Source organism: Osmia lignaria, chromosome 14 (assembly GCF_051020975.1).
Source record: "Osmia lignaria lignaria isolate PbOS001 chromosome 14, iyOsmLign1, whole genome shotgun sequence".
NCBI lineage: Eukaryota > Metazoa > Arthropoda > Insecta > Hymenoptera > Megachilidae > Osmia > Osmia lignaria.
Window position 1 is genome coordinate 725205 of NC_135045.1, and position 21075 is coordinate 746279.

At 33.6% G+C, this 21075-nt stretch overlaps 4 protein-coding genes across 5 annotated transcripts; 2 read left to right on the top strand and 2 right to left on the bottom strand.

Moving 5' to 3' along the window:
* The first annotated feature begins 1085 nt into the window (after positions 1–1085).
* Positions 1086–10340, top strand: LOC117609308 (ETS-related transcription factor Elf-5). The gene is made up of 14 exons (XM_076692221.1): positions 1086–1217; positions 1752–2210; positions 2310–2465; positions 2629–3126; positions 3238–3524; positions 3801–4475; positions 4560–4799; positions 5008–5984; positions 6978–7110; positions 7677–7931; positions 8131–8211; positions 8276–8359; positions 8442–8637; positions 8703–10340. Exons 8-14 carry the CDS (start codon positions 5940–5942, stop codon positions 8812–8814), a joined length of 906 nt encoding a protein of 301 aa, XP_076548336.1. The 5' UTR covers positions 1086–1217; positions 1752–2210; positions 2310–2465; positions 2629–3126; positions 3238–3524; positions 3801–4475; positions 4560–4799; positions 5008–5939; the 3' UTR covers positions 8815–10340.
* A 135-nt stretch (positions 10341–10475) lies between these two features.
* Art3 (arginine methyltransferase 3) lies at positions 10476–13235 on the bottom strand. The gene is made up of 8 exons (XM_034335101.2): positions 12858–13235; positions 12233–12586; positions 11993–12162; positions 11769–11924; positions 11524–11711; positions 11216–11442; positions 10788–11147; positions 10476–10701 (listed from the first exon to the last, which is right to left on the bottom strand). The coding sequence occupies exons 1-8, from the start codon at positions 12955–12957 to the stop codon at positions 10592–10594; spliced, it is 1665 nt and encodes a 554-aa protein (XP_034190992.1). The 5' UTR covers positions 12958–13235; the 3' UTR covers positions 10476–10591.
* Positions 13236–16873: 3638 nt separating this feature from the next.
* LOC117609173 (uncharacterized) lies at positions 16874–18810 on the top strand. 2 transcript variants are annotated; one of them, XM_034335166.2, is made up of 8 exons: positions 16874–17157; positions 17305–17551; positions 17622–17750; positions 17814–17916; positions 17982–18105; positions 18184–18331; positions 18410–18538; positions 18620–18810. In XM_034335166.2, the coding sequence occupies exons 1-8, from the start codon at positions 17041–17043 to the stop codon at positions 18793–18795; spliced, it is 1173 nt and encodes a 390-aa protein (XP_034191057.2). In that variant the 5' UTR covers positions 16874–17040; the 3' UTR covers positions 18796–18810. The 2 variants fall into 2 exon arrangements, with proteins under 2 accessions (XP_034191057.2, XP_034191058.2); XM_034335167.2 differs by having other exon boundaries at positions 17086–17225.
* LOC117609168 (fidgetin-like protein 1) lies at positions 18736–21038 on the bottom strand. The gene is made up of 2 exons (XM_034335157.2): positions 20884–21038; positions 18736–20762 (listed from the first exon to the last, which is right to left on the bottom strand). Exons 1-2 carry the CDS (start codon positions 21036–21038, stop codon positions 18944–18946), a joined length of 1974 nt encoding a protein of 657 aa, XP_034191048.2. The 3' UTR covers positions 18736–18943.
* Positions 21039–21075: the final 37 nt, after the last annotated feature.

Below are 21075 nucleotides of genomic sequence, written 5' to 3' on the forward strand. Positions count from 1 at the left end.
CTTGTATTCTTGGAAACGAAGCCTATAGTCTTTTCAACGGTGCATTGCGAAACAGACGTTGTAAATGATTCATACTGCCCACGTCCACGTGATCTTATGCGTATGCACCTATCAAGTATTTGTTATTTACAGATGTGATTTCCCCTGGACGCAAGCACTTTGTGCAATGAACTGGTTTTACTTGTTTTATCGATCACAAAGACCAAATCATTAATCAAGCCTGCTTTCTTTAGAGTATAAAATAATTTTTAACAAAAAATACAACCGACTTCGACATGCACTAAAAAGTATGAAATAATTTCTATTTCATTTATACAAATACTATACAATATTATACAAATATATTTCAACCTTTTCGGAGGCGGTGCAAAATCTCCTTTCGAGGTCGGTTAAAAAGATGATGCCATTGACTCTTTAGAAGGACATAGAGGGTGAGGCACCTTGCATAAATATTTAAATTATTCATTCTATCCAAAATTGTTGTATAGTTAAACGGTATATCAACTTTATTTGGAGATAGAGGTGCCTCGAAGATTTGAAGATCAATATTGTTTCTTTATTATAAATTTATAATTTTCAATTAGAACCTACTATCGTAAAAAATGAAGGAACATAAATATGGAAAAACGTGTTTTGCAAGCGTGCATTACACTTAGCTCAGAATCAATTCAGAACGTTATTTCCTTGTTGATTAATAGATTATATCATTGTATCAATATTTATGAGTATCAGTTCGCTTCAACTAGGGAATACATTTTAACGTATTATTAAATCTTAAAATTTAATATTCTTTGAAATTTTCGAAACATAGATGACCTTGAAATGTCCGAAACGCCTCTGTTCTAACTTCACCCCTTAAAACTATGCAACTTTTTCTATACAACAATTTTAATCGATAACACTTTTTGTAATTCTCAAATGCAGGTTGATAATGACATTCGATTTTGAAAACTACCTTGTTTGTTTAGGGGGAAAAAAAGATGTGTTCAGAAGACTTCGGACTTGGTAAGAAACCTTTCAGTTTACGTTGAAAAATTATGAACCTGTTTCACAGTCCGAAATGACCTTTCTCCTTTCGAAATGTATTCGATTACGCAGAAGTTCCGAGTACTACGCTTCGCAAGATAAAAAAAATCTACCATAATATGGAACCAGAAAGGGGAAAAGAGGATAACGCTTCGTTCTTAATTTTTCTTTGCCCCTTTTATTCCGTCTACGTACGTGCTTTTCAAGAAACTTGAGGTTTCATCGATGTACCTTTTATTTACAAAGCATTATACTGTCTGAACCAGTTTTTTGTTTTCACATAAAAGAATCTTTCTGCGTATATACATATATATACGTATATGAAAATGCGGTTCCACATAAATCAATGCATCCGTTTGCGTTATTATATTGAAAATGAATATTTAATTTTCAATTTCCTTTCTCTTTTGCAAACATTTAAAGTATCTTTTTTCTTCTGCGACGACTTGTCGTGTTCAACATCGACACTTTTGCTTCTCAGAATTGCCACAAATCATTAATATATATGCATATTATCTGTAATCTGTTCTTTTTTACCTAATGAGCATGAAAAATTTTATATTCACGACACATCGAAACTTTATCAATATTATTGACTCATTAATTTCCAGAAATGGAATTATATTATTTTCACGACAGTATTTTTGCATGATTTGAAATTCATTTATTACAATTTTTAGCAGATAGCAAAAGTAATTTTATTCTACAATAATAATTTTTTTCAGATACTGGTAACCCCTGCAGGATGATCACCCTCATTACTCCCCTATCCACTGGATCCGACGTCTTTTCAAGGATTTCATGCAACAAGTATTATACTTTCGATTAGTCTGAGGGTCATGACACTGTTGCAATTAAAAAAATTTCCCAATCACGATTCCCGGCGACAAAATTTACATATAGGCTATATTTATTCGCGAGTCAATTATGTTTCGATCGACGCGAAGTAATTTTCTGATTGTATTCGGATAAACGAATGGAAATTTAAAAAAAAAGAGGCGACAGAATTCTTCCTAACGATTAAAAACGATCACGTGCACACGATGGCTACAGTGTATCGAAACGACGTTGCATTACAATGCTCGAAGGTTGATATAAATTTATCTGCAACAATGTAGAAACTATTACAATATATTATACAACATTAAAATCGACAGTGATCAATTGGAATTTGTTTCAAAGAAGTAAGTAAGTCGAATTTTGATAGATCGTTGTTTTTCCTTATTGCATAATTCTATGTTGTGAATGATCTTTCTTTTATTTCACTCGTTTTTTTCAAACAGAACGAAATATTTATTTTTGAACTGTGATGTGCATAAAATGAGATAAAAGAAGAGTGAAGTACAAGGAAAGGCGAAGTGTGAATGAAATGGAATAAAATATGATTGAAATGGGGAAGTGGCAATGAACTAGTATCAAGCAAGTGGAAGTCATGAAAGGTATCCAAGGTTTAACATAAATGTTTAACTATTATTTAAATAACAACTTGCCAGGCAATCATAGAAATAATTACGCTAGAGTTATTATTTAGAAAAAGAAAAGTAATGAATCAAATATTCAAGATGATTCGTACTTCCTCTTTTTTTATTTTCACTTCCGTAGTGGTTGCACCGGAAATGACCGCACCGAAACCGACAAAAACGTGGTTTATAGATTATATCAGAATGATATGTATAAAAATGGAAGAGGAAACATAAATTCTGGGATGGTATTTGGAAGACGAGAATCCCCGGGACCTTGAAAATTGCATCGAAAATGTGGCTGAGAGAATTCTGTTTGTCATTTCGATTGAGGACTTATTTTTTATCCGACTTCGAAAAGGAGGAGGATACTCAATTCGATCAGTATATATTTATTTTTTCTTTTTCTTTTTCTGGCTTTGTTATTTTTACGGGAGACCCAAATGATTCATCCTTGCGGAGATAGCACCGGTCAAAAAATAAGATGAATCTCATGCGATAAACAGGTTCGAAAGTTGTTCAGGAATTTTTCGATTCGTCGTCAGTGAGAGGGAACGCGACGAAATGGAATGCAGATTGTACGTAATCTTTCGATTTTTTTAGCGGATGAAAAAAGATTTTAATGCGGGAAAAAAAAATGGTAATTTTCCACTCATTAACCACGAACGAATAACAACAGGGGTTTTCCCTCTTTTCGTTTATCTTTCTCTTTCTTTTCTTTCCGTTCTGATCATTGATATCACGTTTGTAGGGAACGAGAATCGGCTGAAAATCAAAGCACGATACTGTTAGTGCGATTATCATTCTTTGAATCAGCAATTAGTAATCTTTAGCAGTTCTGTGGATTGCGGTTAATACACACGATAAAGAACCGTCGTGGAGACGTAATGAGAAAAAAGAAGAAAAGAAGAAAAACTGAAAGAAAGAAAAATACATCGTAAAATGAAATGAAGACCATGGTACTACCAACATGTTTACACTCCGATGTCTCGACATCGTGCCGTACTATAAATAAACGAGTCCATAGGCGTCGCGAATGTAAGAGCTCTTTTTTTTTATGTATCTAATGTGATAGAAAACAAAGTTGGACACTTTTTATTTAAGTAATTGACCGTCTGAAGTAAAGCGTTATTTTTTTAATGGTATAAAATAATAATTCATTTTAAGTAATGATACAAGTAACAAAATGTTAGATGTTTGCGTGTAAAATTATAAAAGAATTCAGCCGTTAATTGGCAGTCTTAAACTAATAGAAATGTATCATGTTTCAATGATACTTTAAAAACTGATCTAACATATTAAAATCTCTTTTAGATTGATAGACTGTTTGGCAACGTGCAAGTCTGAAAGAAAGTAAACAGTCCTACGCCTTGCATCAGATGCATTTAACCGGTCCACCGAAAGTGTATCCCGAATGACGTCCAAAGGACGCGATTTTCGTATAACTGCAACTTCAATTTCTGACGCACGTAAAAACCTACGGCATTGTAAATGTAACAGGTATTCCAGAATAATTTGGTGTGCATGCGAAACACGTTAAGGTATCTCTTATTTTTTTTTACTTCTTTTTGCCGTAACGTTTTATCCAGCAATCTATCGTATCGTGTTACGACGACAAACAGAGAGCGTGTTGCTATTAATAACACTGAATAAAAATCTCTTGCAGATCTTCAACCGCTTCAATGTCATTGTTGGGAAAATTTCAACATTCGATTTAATCGAAGAAAGGTATTTCATCGTACAGGTTGCCGATTTGCTAATCTCGATCGTCAAACTGTGTTTCAGGGAAGATTTTGAGAAAACCGAATCGAAGCTCTCGATAGTGATTTGAATTTGATGCAAATTAGATAACTCGAGAAAACATTAGATTCTCTGCGAAAACAAAAGACTCGTGGAAAGATTTGTAAACAAAATTATTAGTATACGAAACATCGTATTTAGATATACGAAGCTTGTATTTTCATAAAAAAGTAATTAGTTGGCAATTAAGTAAGTTAATCGAGACGTTTGGCATGCGAAGAAAGTTACCTTGGTGAAATGTCCGGTTGCTAAATGATATTTTGTTTTTTTCAGTGACAACAAACACACGAGTGCAATCAGGCTTTTATTTTAAATACAACCGATAAAATATGCAATGTTTGCAAGCAGGGAAACGGGGTCAATGTCAATTAATTAAACTCGATTACAAAGATGGAAATCATCAACAATTATATTCTTCTAGTCCACGTATGAATTTTTCAGAGCATCGTCTGTTCATTGACATTTACATTTAAAAAGGTTCTACATGCGCGGCAAACCAGGCGCAATCAACAGGTGAACTTTATAAATTACAATTCTCCCTGAAACTAGTGTGTTAAGCCTTCTGCAATCTAAATATCCTCTTTACGCCAAGCTCGATATCTGTATGCAAGCTGCGTTGATTTTCAGAAAAAATACATGACGTGTAATGTACATACACGTACACTTTCCACAACCTTCTTTCTCGTCTTTCCTAATACCGCACATTTTCATTGGATTTCAGCAAACTGCAAAGATGTTCTGCAACGACGACTCGCCTTATCGTATCGCACCTGCGACGCCGTCCAATCAGCCTAACAAGATCGGGAAGAACAAAATATAATTCACCGTAGGATTAGCTCATTAACTATACCAGAGGTCTGAAATATGTTATTTTCAAGACAGCGCCTTTTATAAATAGATAATTGACACTGTTGCTGCCGCTTGTTGCTCGGTTGCCAACGTTGGCTGCCCGATCACGCGGTATCGCGTGCTTTATAGTCAATGTTTAACCCTTTGCACTCGTATTTATATTTGAGAAGGCTACCAATCAACTCGGAATTTTTTTTCATATTCAAAATGAAAACATTTTTGTGGGAACATATTACAATTTAACTTACGAGCGCAATAGTAAAACTTATACGATTGGAAAGAGTTAAATAGGTAGTAAATTAAAAAACAATCTGTGAGTATAAAAGGCACAGAATGGGTTAAAGGTTTATTAAATTCGACGTTGCGCTTGCCGGTTTTCGAAGACCGCCGCCAATGCGGTGTATCCGCAATTATTGCGTCAGCTATTGCGAACCGTGTCGTTGGTGATTGGACGGTCCCCGAAGAGCGGGAAATCCCCGTTGAAACCTGCTCTTCCGCGCTATCCATCCCCGCGGTTCTCCCGCTGACGTCTTTCGCGTCAGCACATCGAGCTTCCGACCCCGTCTTCGTCAGAGACATTCCGGCGACCAGCGATCAGTATCGCGCTGCGCGACATCGCCGCAACATTCTTCGTGGTAGGTGTTTTTTTTTCTGTTTCAAGTTCTCGAATACAGCGATGATATTTATTTTCAACGCCGATCTGTGATACACCCTGGACGATCATTGTGACACCTATTCGGAAAAAGATTGTTGCATTTTGAAAGCATTGTTATATACTGTTGTTAAGAAAAACAAGTGATTATTATGATGGATCTGTTTAACAATTACGGCAGGACGGACTTATCGGAGGTGAGTTTTAATTAGAGCGCGAAACTCATTTGTGTATGTACTTTTAACGATATGTATATTAGGTATATGTAAATTCGATAAGCGACAAAGTATTAGAACTATCGACAGTTATTTCATACAATGTTTTATCATTTCAGAAGCAAAGGATTATTAATCCTTTATCTGTAGAGCGATAAAATAGTACATTTTCACAGTCGCGACAAGTTTCACGTGCTACATTTTTTTCGACTGTGTCGCATAAACTTTCTAAGGGAATGGTTACGTCTGGAGATCAAGTCGAATCAATGTTAATTTTATCATGTATAAGCATATAAATTGATAAATGCGTGCGATAGTAAGTAGAGGCACTATTTAAAAAGTTTAACAGATGATAACCTACTTAAGAAAGTAAACAAAAATTTATGTTTCTCTAGTTTATTTATGTTGCATCACATCGCATCGTATCGCATCGCATCGCACTGTGAGAATAATGAAACATTAAAACAAGGATTAGATTTTTACAAAGAATAGTTGAAGATATGATAACTCGAGTGTTTACATTATGCAAACGTTAGCAGTTGAGAGTAAAACAATTCAATGACATGATTAATGAGAATTTAATAGTACCCATACGTCAAAACAAGTTAATTTACACATGGTTAAAATAATGTAAAATAATTTACCGATATATGGTAAACAGGTTTTCTTATCGTTCGCTTTATCTTGTGTACGGAAATATTCAAAGTTACTGATTTCTTACATAGAAAAATAGAATAAAGGGAATAATAGTTTGGAATTATTTATTGTCAATTTGTTAATATTTGTAAACACAGTAGTCACGGGATAAACACGTTTCTGTTCGAGAAGAAGATCCCAATGATCCTTCTTGTTCTTATCGTTAGTCACGATAAAAAGAGACGAGACGAGATTATTCGTAGACGCAAACAATGTCATTAACGCATAAAACGGAACTCCGTTTTGGATTTGTTTGTAATGCGATATGTCTATTTACAGGTGTGCCCTTTGTTCTCTAATCTCAACGACGATGACGAACCCTACTTACTGGATATGGATTCGTTAAAGACGCGGAAAACAAACGGCCCGACAACGCGTAGTTACGAACCCAATCGAAAAAGATGTACCTTTGGTAATTTTCAAAAAATCACATTCACTTTATAATATTTCCTATATCATTATACCGTGTTGGTATTCGATAATTTTTATTTCAATCTTAAAATCTTTGTAACGCCTCCAATTCCGCTACCGACAAACATGCATCACGCGATGCTCCATTTAATACCATCTAATTTAGCCGTATGAAATTTTCTTCTACAGGGTGTCCCAGAAAGAGTGTTAGTCCTTTAAGGGGATGGTAGCTGGGGTGATTCTGAACAACATTTTCCTTTGCGAAAATGTCGTTTGAAGCTTTGTTTTTGAATTATTAAGGAAAAACATTGGCCAATCCCAGCGCGCGTAGCGCGCGGGCTCACGAACGGCAGCGCCGGCTACGAAACCCTGCTGGTATAGCAGGGTCATTAGATAAATAAATTAATTGAGCTGATTAAACATTTTTAATTATTGCTTAAAATGAATACAGAACCTTTATCGTTCTACAGCTATAACTTGGCCTAATTGCATGAAATATCCTGTATACACTTTAAACATTTTTTATTATGATCTGTCAGTTTTGTCACGTCATCGTCTGTTCAACAGGCGACGAAAACAATGAAATTGACGGTGCCGGCTGGTCGGATAAACCTGTCAGAAATTGGTGCCAGGAAGAAACGATCAATTGGTTGATATCTGCGGCATCATACATTGGACAACCGTACGGTTTAATTCAACAAAGTCTTGCAGTACCAGGACACGAATTAGTTACCTTCACAAGAGACGATTTTATAAATCATGATCCCTTGTATGGAAATCGGCTCTATGACCTACTCCACTCTCAGCATATCTCAAACATACGTATGTAACTACTACTATGCGGAGCATTGATAACAAATATAAATAATGTAATAGTATGTAGTAGATAATAATTACACATCATATTTCTTTAACGCCTTATCTTTTTAACGTTAAAAGAATAGTTACACTTCATCCTTTAGCGGATGTGTAAAACGAAGTCATTGAAGTAAAAATATAAAATGAATTATTTTAATTACAGCTCCAACATTCGACACCATTCATCCCGCTTCCGAAGACCAGTACGCGCGAATTAATTCTAATAGTACATCAGGTAGTAAATGTTTGTAATTTTTCTTTTTTTTTAAATTATTTTGGACCTGTATTTTAATTTTATGACTTTACAGACGCAGAATCAGATAATAACAGTATTGATGTATCTACCAAACGACCGCCGGGTAGACCAAGAGTATTAAAAACGAAAAAGAATTGTATGTATTGATCACAAAAAAAAGTTAGATGTATAATATAATTTTGAAAAGATTTAGTGAAAGCTGTACGATATACTTGTAGCCAGCAGTCAAGGAAAACTATGGGAATTCATTAGAGATTTGTTACGAAATAGAGAAACTTGTCCAAGTCTAATATGTTGGGAAGATTACTCGCAAGCGAAATTTCGGTTTGTTAAAAGTGACGAGGTCGCGAAACGATGGGGTTCGCGGAAAGGAAACACAAAGATGACGTACGAGAAACTGAGTCGAGCTATGAGGTAATTAATAAAAATTAATTTGTCCAATGTTTTTTGTTCTACATTTAAATTTCTTACCGTTCCAGGTATTATTACAAAAGTCAAATCTTTCTACCTGTATTGGGCCGAAGATTGGTCTATCAATTTGGACCCAACGCAAAAGGTTGGCAGACTGACAATCCGAATTTTAGATATTAATCTTACCTACCGACTCTACGAATTTCCTCAAAGTTTCATTCGTTGTAAAAATTGCATAAAAAAGTGAGAGTAATATTACCTAAGAAAAAATATTTATCATCTTCATCGATAAGTTTTAATCATAGATTATTAAGTGTATATTTGATACAAGATGAAAGTTGTAAGTATTTTGTTAACTGAAGTGAAATATTAAGTGCCAGTTCAACCAATAATTGTAAAAGACTAAGCAGAAAAGATCTAGTATTATAGACAATGCTAACTAGATTTAAACAATATATAAAGACAGTATGAATGAGAATAAATGCTGAAGTTTTGTTTTTCATATCATTATTTGTATGACTGAATATGACAATAAGTGATAAGTGAGAAATGTAGGCATAAAATCGGTTCGATTACATGGTTGTCACAGTTTATTTGATTTTTAAGCATCTATTTACTTATAATCGAGAAAAAACTACAATGCTCCTAAGTTACAATAAAATAAATTTACTACTACTTATGTTTTTTATATCACAGATTTTGTATTATTTGGCTAAATCAAATCCAATTCAATTTTAACAGAAGGAATTAAAATATGTAGTAAATAACGAACAATACAGTGTATTCCTAATTGTTTCTTTCTTCGTAGAAGATTCTTAAGAGTTCAGAGTAAATAGCAGTTTATCATTGGTTTATAAACTATGGAAGATAAAGTATCGAAGTTAATGTGTATCATTATTAAGTAACTTTAATTTCAGTAATACTTAGTAACCAAATTTGATGAATACTTATTCTACAATAGCACATGCAAGAGAGCTGGAAAAGATATCTTCATTTAAAGAAATTTTGGACGATTTGATTATATAGAACCGTGACGGAAAGGATATACAAGCAAAAGGCATGCATATATTTTTGTTTTAAAATTTGTTAAAATTAGTTAAGGCTACTGAGTGGTTCTTAATTTGAGCGAACTCGAATGTCGTTGTTTATTAACTATAAGCGTAGTTAAAATATCGGCTGTACTTATATTTTAACGTTTTTTAAATATGTACGTTTAATATATTTAATGTATTAATTGCAAAAATTGTTGGAAACTTGAAACTTGAAGTATTATTATACTTTTTATGAAATCACTAAAAATCATTTTTTTTATATTCAAATATCAATGAGATACTCATTTAACTGAATATATATTTACATCTTTAGAAGAATTTCTAATATACTTTGACAGAACCGTAAAATAAAACAATATCGTATCACTTCTTTCAAAACTATCTAATTGTGGAAAACATTATTTTTACGTCCAATAGTAAATTTAACAACTATCAAAAGGCACAAATTGTAAACAATCATTATCGTAAAATACGCATTATTTATAATGGTACTATACGAAAAGAATGTGCGTCGTGTTTATCTGAAATAACTTATAGAAATAATCAATGTGATCTTTGGTTACAAAGGATATGAAAATAATATATAAAAACGAAAAGTTTTACAAAGACTGTATATCTACCTTCGTTGCAGAAATAAAATTTAAGCACATAATCTATGCAAGACTACGATTTCTCTCTTTTTTTTGTTAGCAAGATTTCAAATGTAATAAACCATAAATGTAATAACATCATAAAAAATATAAATATTGGATTTTCCACGGTAAACTTTTAAATCGTATTTTACCTATCGTAATAAGTAATGATAGTCGTGAACAATATTATGGTCAGTAAGCTGTTGTGGACCCTATGGTTTTGTTTTTGGCACTTATGTCTATTACGTGAACTTTAAAGCAAATATTAAAAGCTTATTCTAAATAGTAAACCTGGCTGGTATTTTGAATATGAATTGTAACAATTAGTCCTCGAATGTCTTTAACGTGTCTACGACAAACTAGTTTACCATGTAAGATTTCCCCTATAAAAAAAAATTTTTCATTGAATGATAATAAAATAGACATTATGAAAATGAAGAATTTTTATCCACATCTATATTTTACTTACCTTCCGTAATGCTAATAGGCTCGCTTAGTGAAAATACTGTTTGTTTCCAATGCGTTGGGGGTGAATAAGGCCCCGTGCTGAAATGAACTGGATTGTCTAAGTCGAAGAAAATATCAAAATAGCCAACAATCGCAGTTAACGATCCAGTCTTTTTCACTTTTAATTCAAACGGTGATGAAAAGTTTACGCAATCTTTTGTTACTTTATACAAGTCAAACGGTTGAATTTCAACGGTACTTGTTATCAATTCGTCGGCATTACAAATTTCTATACTCGGTTCACGCACAACTTCTGCCTTCATACAACTCATTTTAAAACCGTACACGTTCGACCAGTAGTCGATAAGTTCAACATACCGCCCTATAAAATAATTACATGTGTAATGCGCAATATTAATTTCAATGAATTAGTGTAGAAATAATACATACGAGTATCTCCACTTCCCACAATGCTAAGAGTACACCTGTTAGGAAGAAGTACCCCACCAGGTGTCAAATAGTGGTCTCTAGCGTATATAACTGTATCTAGCATACCCTCAAACAAAAGAAAATATCCCATCCATTCGGATACAATTGCATCTACTTTATCTTCGTCAAGATTGATGTCCTCGAGGCGACCTTTTTTCAAAGTGATAACATCACTCAAATTGTTTTCTCTATAAATTTCATATTAAGTATGTGAAAACATTTAACTTTATATATTTTCAAAACATAGTTTCAATTGAATTTATATGTACCTCACTATATCAATAGCATGATATATTACATCTGATTGGTCAACGCTGATTACTTTACGACAACCGGTTTTTGCAGCAAACATAGACAAGATACCAGTTCCGCATCCAACATCTAGCACCACACAATTACTAAAACGATTTGCATTTGTTAAAAGTGCATCTCTGTAACTTTCTGTCCTAACTTTATCCTAGAAGAAGATAATACTTGTAAAGCCACCTTTTGAAAGAAACATTTATTTACTTACCGTTAACATTTCATGGTGTATAGCAAAATGACTATATGTATTAAAATAGCCTTTATCAACATTACAATTAGAGTTCCTGGAAGTAGTAATATTGTTTTCATCTATATCATCATCAAAGACCAATTTTCGTGCTTTTTCTGTCATTTCATCTATTTGCTGAAAGTAGATATAATCAGACATTTGTTTTCTGAATTAAGTAGATGTTAAGGTATATGTATAAATACTTGTTTTGCCAAAGAACATGCTAATTCACGCTGTTCTAACTGTGCCCTTAGCGTTTGTATGGTTCTTTGTAGTTCAGCAAAATGTGCTTCAGACAATGTGACACAACCATTTTCCGAATTTACTGTATATGCTACAGGCTTTATTGTTTTTTCCTCTAAATCTTCAATATCTTCAGGTGTAAACATTAAATTTATTTATTAATTAGTTACATTATCAAATTAATGCATATTTCAACTTACCAAACATCAACCAAGGATCATCTTCAATGACAGGCCTTAAATATTCATCGCTTTCCCATGTTTTTATATTCAGTGCATTCAACTGATCAGGTAAAACATTTTTATGTCGGATAAAATTAATGAGTTTAATATATGAATAAGTGTCAAGTGAATGTCTTGTTATAAAATTTTTTAAATCAAATTTGTGTGATACTGCAAGATGTTCTAATGCTAGAGAAAAGTTACTTGTTACTTCATTACAAAAAAGGCATGGTATACATTCAAAATCTTCTATGATTTCATTCCAATCATCCCCACTGTCACTGTCACTACTTCCATCCATTTCACATTCGTAACTGTTCTTCAATGGAATAACTGCAAAGTAAACAAATGTTAATAAACTTACTCGTATTAAAATAATATTCAAATTTTAAATCAACAAGAGAATTTTATAAACCCTATTACCTATGAAAATACTGAATTATTATTATATATTTCAAATATCTTTTAAGTTATCTTTATGTTAAACATACTTATCAAAAATTTTTTTAAATATTAAGAAAGTAATATCATATATGTAGATATCACGTATCAATATTAATTATTAATTTTAGTTTGAAAGATATAAAAATAAATATGATAGTACCTTTTTCTGTCATTTTACGATTGATTACAATAAGTGATGTATAAGAATTATTATTATCAAAATAGCAATTTAAATTTTTCAAGGTTAGAGAACCCAGCATTCAATTTATTCGTACACGTGTGAAAGTAAGCAAATTCTTTGACTTGATGTGAAATCCATAATTCTTTATATCACATCACGCTGTAGCCAATAAAAAATCTTCTCTGCAGGTGATCCTCTTTAAACTACAGGTCAATATTGATTCTATTCAATATACAAGTGTACTTGACCTTTTGTGGTGATTTTTTAGACTTTTTCTTTTAGCGGATTCTACAAAAAAAATTAAATACTTTCCTCAAACCCAGAAAAACTATTTTGCATATATTGTTTGGTTCTATTAACAAACCACAAAATAGAAATATGTATTTATTTATATATGCAGACCAAATTAAAAAGCATTTCATATAAATCATTACATTGGTTCAGGATAAGTAATATTTTAACAGACATCTTACAGTTTAATAATACTAGTAGAACGCCCTGTGCCATGCACGGGGAATTAATCAATTAAAATATAAATTTGATTTTGCCCATCATCCACCCCAAACTCGTTGTAAACTATTTTACTCCTATTTTCGGGCCTCGCGTGGACCTCCCTCCCAAGTCATTTATTATTTTATCCCTCTTCATGGGCTTGGGCTCAACCTTCCCAATTATTTATTATCTTTTTTATCTTTAAGGGCCTCACGAGGCCCATCCCTTTAGCACTGCATCCCTTACATGTCTGTATCCTTAACATCCCTGTATCCCTTATATCACTACATTCCCTATATTCCTGCATCTCTTACATGCAGGCATTCCTTATACCGCGGCATCCCTTACATTTTTGTATCCCTTACATCTCCGAACCCTTTATATCCCTGTATCCCTTACACTCCTGAATTCTCCCTGCATCCATTCTATCTTTTCAACCCTTATAATAAATATATTATAAATAATATACTTATGGCCACTGTTTCGAGTAAAGGTAAGTAAAGGTAAGTAAAGGTAAGTAAAGGTAAGTAAAGTCTCGTGAAAAATAATTTAAAATTTAAATTTTTGCAAAATTTAGTTCCTTTTTTTGCCGCCAGAGGGCGCTGGTCCGACGTCGAAAATTTAGTTCACATTTTTGCCGCTAGAGGGCCAAAATCACAGCATGCTTTAGTTCCTTTTTTCAAAACCAGATGGCGCTGATTCGACATCGAAAATTTAGTTCGCATTTTTGCCGCCAGAGGGCCAAAATCACAGCATGCTTTAGTTCCTTTTTTCAAAACCAGATGGCGCTGATTCGACATCGAAAATTTAATTCACATTTTTGCCGCTAGGGGGCGCTGTTTTTTTTTTTTTTCGAAAAAAGGAATTTACTTACCTTTACTTACCTTTACTCGAAGCTGTCTTTATAATATATTTATTATAATGGATGCAGAGATGTAAGGAATGTAGGGGTGGAAAGAATGTAGGGATGAAAAGAATATAGGAATGTAAGGGATGAAGCGATGTAGGAATGTAGGGATGAAAGGAATATAGGGGTGGAAAGAATGCAGGCATGATAAGAATGTAGGGATGTAAGGGATGAAGCGATGTAAGGAATGTAGGGATGACAGGAATGTAGGGATGATAATAATGTAGGGATTTAAGGGATGAACGAATAGGAATGAAAAGAATGTAGGGATGAAACGAATGTAGGGATGGAAAGAATGTAGGGATGAAATGAATGCAGGGATGTAAGGGATGCAGAGATGTAAGGGATGCAGAGATGTAACGAAACGAGGGATGTAAAGGAACTCCGTAGGGGTCCGAGGCTGGGGCCCCGGTCTCCACTGCACGCGGCCCGAGGAGTACCGACGTCGGCACTATTTTAATATTAAAAAAAAAAATAAGGGTATTTAAGGGTTGCAGGAATGTAAGGAATGCTGGGATGGAAGGAATGCAGGGATGTAAGGGATACTAAGATGGCCTTGGCCTATAATGAGGGATAAAATTATATAAATAACTGGAAAAAGTAAAAGAAATGGGGTCCTCGGCTGAGACCCAGAAAAGGAATATAATTATAAATGTTATTCGCCTTCATTGAGCTTATTTAATAAGCAAAAAAAAGTAAATGAAACAAACTAAATAAACTCTCGAAAAAAATTATACTGGTTGTGCCCTCTTCACACGGCCCTGATATTATCCTGGGGTGTTGAGGACCCCGCTGCGCCAATGACGCCCACTGCGTACCGACCTGATATCATATTGGGGTATTAAGGACCCCGGAATGCCGGCGACTATCTTTGCTTACCAATAATATAGTATCCGGGGTGCCAGGAACCCCATAGCACCATTGGCTATATCTGCATACCGACAGGATATCATCTTGGGGTGTCAGGAACCCCGCAGCACCGGTGACAGTGTTTGCATACCGTCATTTTGGCATCCGGGGTGTCAGGGACCCCGAAGCACCGCTGACACTCTTTGCATACCGTCATTTGGCATTCGGGGTGCCACGGACCCCGAAGCACCGCCGACACTCTTTGCATACCGTCACTTTGGCATCCGGGGTGTCAGGGACCCCGGAGCACCGCCGACACTCTTTGCATACCGTCACTTTGGCATCCGGGGTGTCAGGGACCCCGAAGCACCGCTGACACTCTTTGCATACCGTCATTTTGGCATCTGGGGTGTCAGGGACCCCGAAGCACCGCTGACGCTCTTTGCATACCGTCATTTTTGCATCCGGGGTGTCAGGGACCCCGATGCACCGCTGACACTCTTTGCTTACCGACACTATAGCATTCGGGGTATCTGAGACCCCGAGGTACCGGTGACGCTGCATACCGATATTATGCCATTGGGGTGTCAGGGACCCCGAGCACATAACGAAATATAAGAACGAAAAACGAACAAATCTTGAAACTCACTTGTTCGGAAAAGTGATGGGTTTGACCGGATCTAGCGAAATATAAGAACAAAAAACGAACAAATCTTGAAACTCACTTGTTCGGAATAGTGATGGGTTTGACCGAATCTAGCGAAATATAAGAACGAAAAACGAACAAATCGTGAAACTCAAATTGTAGGAAATAAAGTGATTTGTGGGTTGCAGGGCTCTAAGGGAAGCAGGGTTGTAGGAGGAACAGAAAGGTGTAAAGGATAGTGGGATGTTAGGCATACGGGGTGTGAGGGACGCAGAGATGTAAGGGTGATAGAGGAGTAAAGGATGCAGGGATATAAAGAAAGCGTGAATGTAAAGGATGCAGTGATGTAAGGGGTATAGGCATGTAAAGGATACAGGGATGTAAGGGGATTAGTTGTAAATGTTTTTTGCAAAAGGTTTCGGTCTGCATGTACAGAGCACAAAAAATTATTAATATGATTACATATTTGACAAACTTGTATTTTAAAAATTGTTTTGTATTGTATTTATTGAAAAAGGGGGTCGTAAGCTCCATACAAGCTCGTAGATCCGGTACAGCAATAAGTGTTACATATCTTTACAGTAAATTTATACAAAGTCAGTAGAAAAGTCAGAGACACAAACTTAATTAAAGAGAAATATTGTTCTTTTGTAAAAATCGCGATATAATATATAGTATTTTAAAAAGACCGTCATAAATTAAATATTCGATCTTAGCGCCATCTATTCAGAAACGGCTCAAACTACTCAACAATTTACCGACGGTAGACTGGGCCACCAGCGCCACCTATTAGGATATTGGGGAAACTAGTCGAAAGGTAGTTTGCGCTGTTTCTCGATAGATGGCGCAGGTGTTTCCCAGAAAATCGGTCGGTATGGTGGTGAGTAGTTTGAGACGTTTTTGTATAGATGGCGCTGGGATCGAATCTTAAAAATATTTAGGCGGTGTTTTTAAAATACGAGTTTGTCAAACAATTATTTTAATAAGTTTCTTGACTTTTTGTGTTCTGTACACCCTCAGACGTGTAACAAACCGACTCCCGATTTATTTGAGACAATTTTGTTCTTTCTCGAATACGAAAGTGTCCTTAAAATTAGGCATCTTCCCCTCTGCTGGCTTATACCGTCATTTTCCCTGGAATGATGCCGAGCATGCTCGAGGATGTATAGAGGTGTATAGCAGTGTATAGTATGTATTGCGTAGCGCTGACGCTGATATTTGATGTTTGAATCGTAGTATATATAATATTATAGTTGGAAACAAAAACAATGATGTTCCCTGTTGAAATTTGGGAACAAATATTTCTATATGCTGATCCAGTGACACTTACAAATCTAAGAACAGTGTGTAAATGTTGGAAACAAATTATTGATAAAACTTTAAAGGTATATGATGTTTTTTTATATTTTGCTGCAATTTCTATAAACACATAGGCTGTATCAAAATCAGATAAGTAAATAATTGTTTATACAAAGATTGATATGGTTAAAATTTATACTTTTAGTTTTTTAATATTTACCAATTATACTTAGGACAATGACCACTGGTACAAAATGTGTAAAAAGGAAATACCAGAAGATCTATGGACTACCTTGTGCGAAACACTATGTCCAATTAAATTTTATACCGAGTTTCACACAAACCATGCAGTATGGATGGCAATGTACAAATGGTGGATGAAATGTAAAAATATAGTAAAATGTGATACAAAAATTGAATGTTTTGAACCATTACCAAATCATAATTTTAATGAATATGTCACTTGTATAGATGTTAAAGGTAAGAAACAATACTTTTATATGAAAAATACTATGTTAGAATGAGTGTTAATAGTATTTACCATTTATAGGAAGTTTATTGGCAATAGGAACATCTGAAGGATTTGTTTATTTTTATGATATTCATCATTTACATACACGTACAAACTGTGTAGTAGATAGTAAAGAATATTTACAAAGTATTCACATTCTTAGAAAAGGTATCTATAAACTACATTAAATAGTTCTAATAAAGATTTTCTGCTGATAATTTTATTTTATAGAATCAACTGTTCTTTGTGTATGTTGCACTGTAAATAATCATATAAACTGTTGGGATGTTAATAAAATGAAGTTAATTAATAAAACAAGTGGAAAACTGGTTTGGTATGGTAAATTTCATATGGTTAAATAATTATCTAGATTCTTTCTAAATATTAAATATTTAATAGCACAAGTTACAGTTATTGTTGTATTAGTATACGCAACTACATAATTATTGAAGGACCAGTACTAAAAACAGGATATGAATTTGGTATAAAAGATATTGTTGCTATTAGCGCTAGCAATAACAAGGTAATAATATAGCAATTCTGTAAATTTCTTGTAAAAATTATTACATATAATTCAATGTTACAAAATGCTACACTTAAGGTACACTTTTACACGGAAGGGGGATATTTTGCAACTTTAACTGCAAATACAGAACAAATAAATTATACTTCCACGCCTATTCATCCACCAAATATAAGAATTCGTCGATATTATATGTTTCAACCAAATATAGTTATCTGTATTGCAGGTGATAGAATGTTTAATAAAAATTAATTTGTAGTTATCAAGTCAACAAAAATTTTATATGTTTTTATATTTATTGCAGAATATGGGTATTTAGGTATTTTAGTACAAGGAAAAGAATGGAAAATGCATAACATATTTCCCGTTTTACACGGTATCCCAACTGCAGTTTTAGTACATGGTCATTTACTTGTTTTAGGTCTGGATTCAGGTAATTAAACTTTTCTTTTATGGAACTTAACAATGTTATTTATAAATATACATAAGTTTACACAACGTTTATTTTTTTTAGGAAATGTTCATATGTATTATATAACGGATTTTGAAACAATAGATTTCAACAATATTAATTGTAAAAAATTAACTCTAGACCTCACAGCCGTTATATCAATAAATACAGTGGTTCATCATGGAGAATATTTAATAATTGCTTATAAAAGAAAAATTTATACTGTAAAACTTCTTTGATATAGTTCTCTTATGGAAAAAGAGAACTTCATATCGAAATAAATAGTTTATATTAATATGATTCGTAATAAAAATTATATTAAAAGGTTTAATAATATTTATATGTATAATAAGAAAAATGGTTTTATTTTTTTTTTTAAGTTTCACATCATGCTTTATAATTTTGTGCTGTTCCCGTTCCATACGTAGCATCCCATTCAACATAAGTAGATAAACTAGATTGCGATACACTAGGACGTACATGTATTAATGCTTCTTTGAAATCATCAACTGTTACCTGTCTTACATCTTCTTTTCTAATATTTTCTAATTCACTGAATGGGATACTTCTAATTGGTCCCATACTGGCTTCCTTACATAAATTGGACATATCTGCTCCCGAGTACCCTTTTGATTGTTCCGCTATATTATTAACGTCTTCTTCGTTAAGATTGTGTGGAATCGTTATTAATAAATTATTTATGATTTGTCTGCGAGCTTGAAATTCTGGTAGAGGAACATAAAGTCTTTTAACGAGTCGTCTACGTGCTGCTTCATCTAATTCATGAGGTCTGTTTGTTGCTCCTATAATCAAAATACGATCTTCATCCCCAGTTGCAGCTCCATCTAATTGAACTAAAAATTCAGTTTTCAATCTCCTTGAACTTTCATGCTCACTTTCAGATCTCTGAGTAAGCAATGAATCTATTTCATCAACAAAAATAACAGATGGCTGGTAAACTCTGGCAACAGTGAACAATGCTCTCACCATTTTTTCTCCTTCACCTATCCACTTTGAAGTCAAAGAACTTGCAGAGATTGAAAAAAATGTTGATTTGCTTTGAGATGCTATGCATTTTCCTATAAGCGTTTTTCCAGTACCTGGTGGTCCAAATAATAAAATTCCTTTAGGTGGTCTACGCAATCCCGTAAAAATATCAGGTCGCAACATAGGATATACCACTACTTCTTTAATAATTTTTTTTGCATATTCTAAACCAGCAATATCGTCCCAAGAAATAATAGTCTTTGAGTCCATTATTTCATTTTTTATCAATTCAACCAATTTCGGTTCTATGTTTTTCAATCTTTCATCTTCTACTTCTGCTGTTCCATCAGTTTCATTATAGTATTTGTTATCTTGACCTTCTGCTTTTTCTTTATCTCTTTTAAGCGGACAAACAAACCGGGAATTAACTGATCCTTTACCACCTAAAGTTTTCTTCTGTGCAGGTTTGTTGGCTTTCATTTGTTGGGTATTTAATTCATCCCTAGCAGTCTTAAAATAATTTAATTTAGGTTTAGCCATATCAGTATCTTCTTTATTCTGATTAAAAGCTTGTGATTTTAACCTTGTATTATTTCTATACATACTGGATGGTTCATGATTATGTTTATATGTATTAGATGAATCTTCTCTTACAAATTTAGAATGCATTTTAGGTTCAACCTTAACAGATTTTTGCTGTGCAAGATTTTGATTTTCTTGATTTACAAAATATGATTTAGATACTGATCTTTTAGTATAATTTTTTTGTACACTACTATTTTCTCTTTTAGAATTACTTGGCCAAGACATAGATCTATTTATTTCAGAACAAATGTTATCTTCAGCCTTTTTTTGACTATTCAAATTACATGATCCCTGATTAAAATTTGATTTAACCTGACCACTTATTTTCCTGTTTCGTACTAACATTTCTTTATTCTTCCATGTGTTTATAATATTCTCTATGTGTCTGTCATTAAATAATCTCCCTTGACATGGCATTGTGCTATTGTCCTGACAAGGTAGAGGCTTTACAAAATTAAGTGCAATATCTGGATCACTTAAACCAGACTTCCATTCTTGTGGATTATTGTTAATTTTTGCTGTTTGTACCTTAAACTGTTTCCAGTAATTATTTACACCATTCTTATTTTCCATTAAACTCTGATAATCTTCTAAGCTTCTTCGAAGTAAACAAGCTGCCATATCTTCTGATTCTCTGCAGATATTTTTTTATTAATAACAAATATTATTGTATATGTTATAAAACTCATTTAAGTATAAATATATTAGATAGAACTTCAAAATAATGAAGAAAAAGATACGGTTATGAAACTTACACCTGTTTTGCAGTTAAATATTTCATGGCAAGGCATCTGCGTTCAATGTCTACAATTTCTGTATCATCTTTGCCATTTTGTGAAAACTTTAAAATATGATATGCTGCTAAGAAATTATTCTTTTCTCTGTTATTTTTTGCATTAGTAATGTCCATGCCTACATTTAAAAAGGGAGCCTAATTTTCTGTATCA

Bases quoted from the DNA above. Each gene is read 5' to 3' on its own strand.
- LOC117609308 (XM_076692221.1), top strand. From the start codon at position 5,940: ATGATGGATCTGTTTAACAATTACGGCAGGACGGACTTATCGGAG. The intron at 8,212-8,275 runs GTTTGTAATTTT...ATGACTTTACAG, and splicing joins TAGTACATCAGGTAGTAAAT to ACGCAGAATCAGATAATAAC. The intron at 8,638-8,702 runs GTAATTAATAAA...TTACCGTTCCAG, and splicing joins AAACTGAGTCGAGCTATGAG to GTATTATTACAAAAGTCAAA.
- Art3 (XM_034335101.2), bottom strand. From the start codon at position 12,957: ATGCTGGGTTCTCTAACCTTGAAAAATTTAAATTGCTATTTTGATAAT. The intron at 11,925-11,992 runs GTATTTATACAT...ATCTACTTTCAG, and splicing joins CATGTTCTTTGGCAAAACAA to CAAATAGATGAAATGACAGA. The intron at 11,148-11,215 runs GTATGTATTATT...ATTATTTTATAG, and splicing joins TGTGGGAAGTGGAGATACTC to GGCGGTATGTTGAACTTATC.
- LOC117609173 (XM_034335166.2), top strand. From the start codon at position 17,041: ATGATGTTCCCTGTTGAAATTTGGGAACAAATATTTCTATATGCTGAT. The intron at 17,158-17,304 runs GTATATGATGTT...AATTATACTTAG, and splicing joins TTATTGATAAAACTTTAAAG to GACAATGACCACTGGTACAA. The intron at 18,332-18,409 runs GTGATAGAATGT...TATTTATTGCAG, and splicing joins TATAGTTATCTGTATTGCAG to AATATGGGTATTTAGGTATT.
- LOC117609168 (XM_034335157.2), bottom strand. From the start codon at position 21,038: ATGGACATTACTAATGCAAAAAATAACAGAGAAAAGAATAATTTCTTA. The intron at 20,763-20,883 runs GTAAGTTTCATA...AAATATCTGCAG, and splicing joins TATTTAACTGCAAAACAGGT to AGAATCAGAAGATATGGCAG.